The 5,000-nt window shown below is 48.5% G+C and overlaps 2 protein-coding genes across 2 annotated transcripts in view; both read right to left on the bottom strand.

Moving 5' to 3' along the window:
* Window positions 1–679: 679 nt before the first annotated feature.
* Window positions 680–1,378, bottom strand: LOC137971533 (uncharacterized). Its single transcript, XM_068818347.1, has one exon. The coding sequence runs from the start codon at window positions 1,376–1,378 to the stop codon at window positions 680–682; it is 699 nt and encodes a 232-aa protein (XP_068674448.1).
* Window positions 1,379–1,467: 89 nt separating this feature from the next.
* LOC137971532 (uncharacterized) overlaps window positions 1,468–5,000 on the bottom strand; it is a 4,566-nt gene continuing 1,033 nt past the window's right edge. The window contains exons 2-3 of the mRNA XM_068818346.1: window positions 3,286–4,511; window positions 1,468–2,906 (exon numbers count right to left, since the gene is read on the bottom strand). Coding sequence (XP_068674447.1) covers window positions 1,468–2,906; window positions 3,286–4,511 — 2,665 coding nt within the window. The remainder of the gene's footprint in view (window positions 2,907–3,285; window positions 4,512–5,000) is intronic.

The raw sequence follows: 5,000 nt of genomic DNA, 5'->3' as shown, positions 1-5,000 counted from the left end.
CTCTGCTTGTCTCACAAATTTCATCTTAGTTCATGCTTGGAGATGGTTATGAAACTCGACAAGTTCCTTTGTTTCATGTTTTTTGTCCGTATTTTAACCTTGACTCTGCACAAAACACACCTTTTTTCGAGAAGATAACCAATCAAATCCTTCGATTTGTGGGGAAGAAGTGAGGAACCCACACTGTCGCTTTTTTTTTCAGATCATAATTCTCTCAGATCTTCTTGCGTACACAACAAGGTTAGGTCTATAACCGACTAGAACTACAATCAATTGTTCCCTTATCTCATGGACGCACCTTGATCACACGTAAGCTGATTGGCTATAAAGATCTTTCACGCAGAAGATAAACAAAGTTATTTATCGGAGCAGACAGAAAGTAACGCTCGATTTCCGGACAGATATCTCGCAATCATAACATCAACATTAGTTAAATCAATACTAATTATCTTGTTTCCGACACACTCCCCCCATGTGCTTTCCACGAGGAAGCACATGTAATCAGGGGAAACTTGATCAGTTCATTTAAGTATAGTATAACAAAACGAAGTAGTTTTTCTTTTTTGAAGTTTGAGTCACTCAATGCCTATATGCAGCATCATAGTTAGATCTTGTTCTCTGGTTTTAAAGTTCTCCATCTTCAGCAACACCCTGAATACGCAAGGTAGCAGCCACAGCATCATCTCTCCTTGGACGGAAAACTGCATGATGCTCCAGCATTAAGCTGTAGCGGCGCTGCAGCTCTTTCTGGCACTTTATCACAGGTTAATTCCTGTGGGTAAAGGTGTTGGATTGGTCTCTCCAAGAACGTTTTTCCCGCGCGTAACTTCACCGTTCGCACATTTCCATCTCGTCCTTCAAACAGCTCTTTCACAACACCAAGGGGCCACTTCCCACGATTTTTGTCTTCTGAACGGATAATGACGACATCTCCTACGTTCAGTGGCCTGGGTGTACCTGGGATGTTGTGGGTGTGTCGTTCTCTCAGTGCGGCCAAGTATTCCCGCGTCCAGCGCCTGCACAAGGCATCTTTGCAGGTCCTGAGGTACCTTTCCCGTTTTCGCAGATCATAATCTTCCTCTCTCCACGACTGTCGCTCAGGCAGGCGTATAGATCTTTGGAATAGAAAGGAGGACGGGGTCAGTAGAGGGAGCTGGACGTCATCTTCCACATACGATAGGGGGCGGCGGTTTAAGTGAGTTTCCACGTCGAGCACAACTTCGGACAGCTCTGACCAGGTCAGCATTCCTCCCCCAGTTACTTTGTAGAAAGCGCGTTTAGAAGGGCCCACCAGTCGCTCGAACTGGCCACCCCACCAGGGTGCTCGACTCAGGTTGAATCTCCAAGTAATCTTCTCTGACGCTAGGTAGTCTTGCATTTGCTCGTCTTTCTGGATTTCTTTCAACAGTTTTGCCGCTCCCACGAAAGTCCTTCCATTGTCTGAGAAAATCTTAGATGGTCGTCCTCTTAGAAGGTAGTGGTTTCTAGATTTGGTAGGATTTCTAGGTACAAAGCTCTCGTTAAACTGCAGGCATAAAGCACCAAATAGGCTTTCCCTTCTGCTCGCGAAGACTTGCAGTACTTAATGGGGCCTGCAAAATCAACACCCACTACTTCAAGAGGACTTGTTCCCTCTCTTCTCTCAGGTGGCAATAAACCAGGGGGTGGAGCTGCGAGAGCACCTGCCTGAAAACGCTTGCACCCGTAGCACTGCCTGATGGCTTTCTTTGCAAGGCGTCTAAGGCGTGGGATCCAATGCTCCTCTCTGATTTTAGCCATAGTGAGCCCCACTCCCCCATGGAGTGTGGCTTTGTGGGCGTGTTGAACAAATTTCTCAGCAAAGGTTGTTGCGTCTGGTATGTAGATCGGATAGGGACCTGGTAGTCTTCCACAGCACTCTAGCAATCCGTCTTTGTTTCTCTGTAAGTTGAGCCTCAGTCGGTCTTCTTCCATGTTTGCAGTACCCTGGCTTTGGGCGCGAATCAACCAGAAGAGGGTTTGCTTTCCAATTTCTTCTGTTGCGAGAGGTCCCTTTGTTCTGTTTGCTCTCTTTGTTCTAGCATTTTGGGCGAACCGCATGATCCAGGCGCACACTCGTAAAGTCTTCCAGTATGAGCTTTTGGCAAGGAGTTCGTCGAGCTCATCGTCAGAATTCACGGCCAAGGCGAATAATTCCTTTGTGGTTTTCACCTCTTGGTTGGATTCCTTACTGGGTGCGGTGACAAGGTTTTCTGGCCATTTCCTAGGGTCACTAAGCCACTCTGGTCCACTCCACCACAGTTGGTTCTCTTTAGATACCAATCCACTACGGCTGGCAAGATCTGCAGGATTGTCTTCAGTTGGTACGTGCCGCCAGATAACCTCAACATGCTCTCTGATCTTCCGTACTCGGTTAGCTACAAACTGCTTGTAGTCCCCTCCACCTAATATCCAGTACAAGGCAACACTGCTGTCCAGCCAACAGTGTAGGGAAGTTACTGGGAAGCCTTGAAGTGCGTCTTGTACGTTACTCAAGAGGTTTACAGCCATGTGTCCCGAGACCAGCTCTCGTCGAGGTATAGTTAGGCCTTGCTTCGCTAGTCTTGCTTTCGCCGGGACAAGTCCTTGATTTAAAGTGCTTGGTTGTTTGACGACGGCGATTGATTCTTGGGCGCTGGTCAGTGCTCTGCGGCAGGAAACTTCATGTGGTAAAGAGCGCTCCCACTTCTGCCACAGTTGTTCTAAAGGCACAGATAACGGTGCATCCCGAGCGGATTTCTCTTCGCAGGCATTTCGGTAAAGCAGCTTTCCTTGTAAGGTGATTGGCGCGATCAGACCAAGGGGGTCATAGATTCTTGCTGCTTTTCCAAGAATCCCTCGTTTAGTAGGTTGCGCAACTTCTTCTGGAATAGTGACTGCAATTTCGCCTGTTGGTTTATTCAATTTTAAACCAAGCAGACCGCACTCCTGGACTTTACTCCTAGTTGCTGTTTGGCATAGCTCAAGTCATCTTCATTCCCGGCGTCCTCAGAGATCTCTAATTTAGGGATGTTTGAGTGCCACTTGTGCAAATGAAAGGTGGCCCGGCGAAATATTTCGGTTGTTTTAGCTTTCTTTTCTTCGGTTTCTTGGACAGTTCCTCCGCCAGTAATGAGATCATCTACATAAAGTTCTCGTTCTATTCCGCAACAGTATCAGGGTGATCAGCTCTACAAGTGTTTAAATGGTGCTGGATTACGCCGCCAAGCAGAAAAGGCGAGGGTCCCAAGCCAAATAGTGCTCTGGTGAACCTGTAGGTGCGAATACGTAAGGGATTCTTGCCGTCTAGCCAATCGAAACGCAGTGCGTCTCGGTCTTGCTCGCGGATACGCACTTGAAGAAATGCCTTGCGAATATCGCCGGCTAAGGCTACTGCATGAAACCTTCCTCTTAAGAGTACTTTCCACAGCTGATTCTGTAGGGGTGGTCCAACTTCTAGACAGTCGTTTAGGGAGGGAGCTGAGTCATAAGCTCTCGCTGAGGCATCGTATACAATCCGCGTCTTAATAGTTTCGGCGCTCTCTCTTACCACAGCATTGTGGGGGATGTAGAACTCTCGTCCAGATGCTGGCATCTCTGCCTCTTCTATAACTCCTTCATGTAGCTGTTCCTGGATGATTGCATCATAGTCGTCAAGCTTTCCTGTTTTCTTCAGTCGCTGAACTAGGCTTCCGAGTCGCTTCAAGCTCCCCGACTTGTTAGAGGGCAAGGGAGGATGATCTCCTTTCCAGGGAAGGCCGGTCGCGTACCAGCCTTCAGGGCTGCGGCTGAGCTGTTCGATGAACTCTTCATACACCACGCTTTGATCTCCATTTGGTTTATCTTCTAGCCCCAGAACGTCCATGCGGCAGAGCTCTTCATAACTGGTTGAGGTCGTCTGGGCTAAGAACATGCTGTCAAGGTTTTGCTCTGTTCCTGGAGACATAATGGTCCACCCAAAGAGAGTGAACTCGGCCACTGGCTCTCCAATGGATTCAGTACGCTGGGATGTAGACGTTTTAATCTTCGCGTAATCACTCGCGCCCAGAATAACATGAACCGGAAGTAGGCTCTTGGTAGGCTCTTCTATGTCCACGCCTTTCAGATGACGGCATTTTCCAATCATTTCCCTGTAGTTCGGGTTTTCCACGCACAACAGTTCAGCCTGGTCTATCCTGTTTGCGCTGAGAGGGATGGTATAGTTTCCTTTTGTGTCACTCACTTGAACGTTGTAGGTTTCGGTTCGCTTGGTAACGGTGCCCACAATAGTTTGTATTTGGCGCGTTAGAGTGCGTGACGGTACAAGATTTAATCGATCCAAGATGTATCCGGAGGCATAAGAGTCAGTTGCCCCGGTATCCAAAAGGGCTCTACAGGTCACGCCATTCAATTTGACGAGCACAACGGGATGGCACACTTTCTCTCCTTCTTGGGTCGCAGTTAACGCCACCCCACCGCTGGTTGTTGTTTGGCGTCCAGCTGTTGTCGAACGATCGCAAATAGACGAGTGATGCCTTTGTTTACAGTAAAGGTAAAGGTAAAGGTAAAGCCAGTTTATTTAACGTCGGTAGTTCCTTCAGCTACGAGGCTGGTATCAATGGAAGCCGACGGTGCGCCCTTTACCCCCCTCCCTCTGTCAGTGCTCCGTTTTAAGTGGATTTAAAGCTATAGCTACACGGATCAGAGGAAAGTCGGAACAGACGTTGAAGTCACCGAGGATCGAACCGGGGACCTCTCGCTCCGAAAGCCGCGCACTAGCCATCTGAGCCACGACAGTGTACGCAAGATGTGCGGCTACGGCATTGTGATGCATTATGTTATGTTCCAGTGCAGTTAAAACACAAGCGCCTGCTTTGTAGAATTCTTCTGCGCTCCGCTGGAGATGTCACGCTGTCACATTCCCAGGATCAGTGAGTCTCGCGATCGCAGTAAACACACACGCGTCGAGAGGTTGGTCCGCGGTCTTGCGCGTAGAAACTATTATCGCGAGGAGTACGAGGAGG

The sequence above is a fragment of the Montipora foliosa genome, chromosome 9 (genome assembly GCF_036669935.1).
Source record: "Montipora foliosa isolate CH-2021 chromosome 9, ASM3666993v2, whole genome shotgun sequence".
Taxonomy (NCBI): domain Eukaryota; kingdom Metazoa; phylum Cnidaria; class Anthozoa; order Scleractinia; family Acroporidae; genus Montipora; species Montipora foliosa.
Note: the sequence above shows the minus strand (reverse complement) of the source record. Positions and strands in the feature narration are given on the sequence as shown.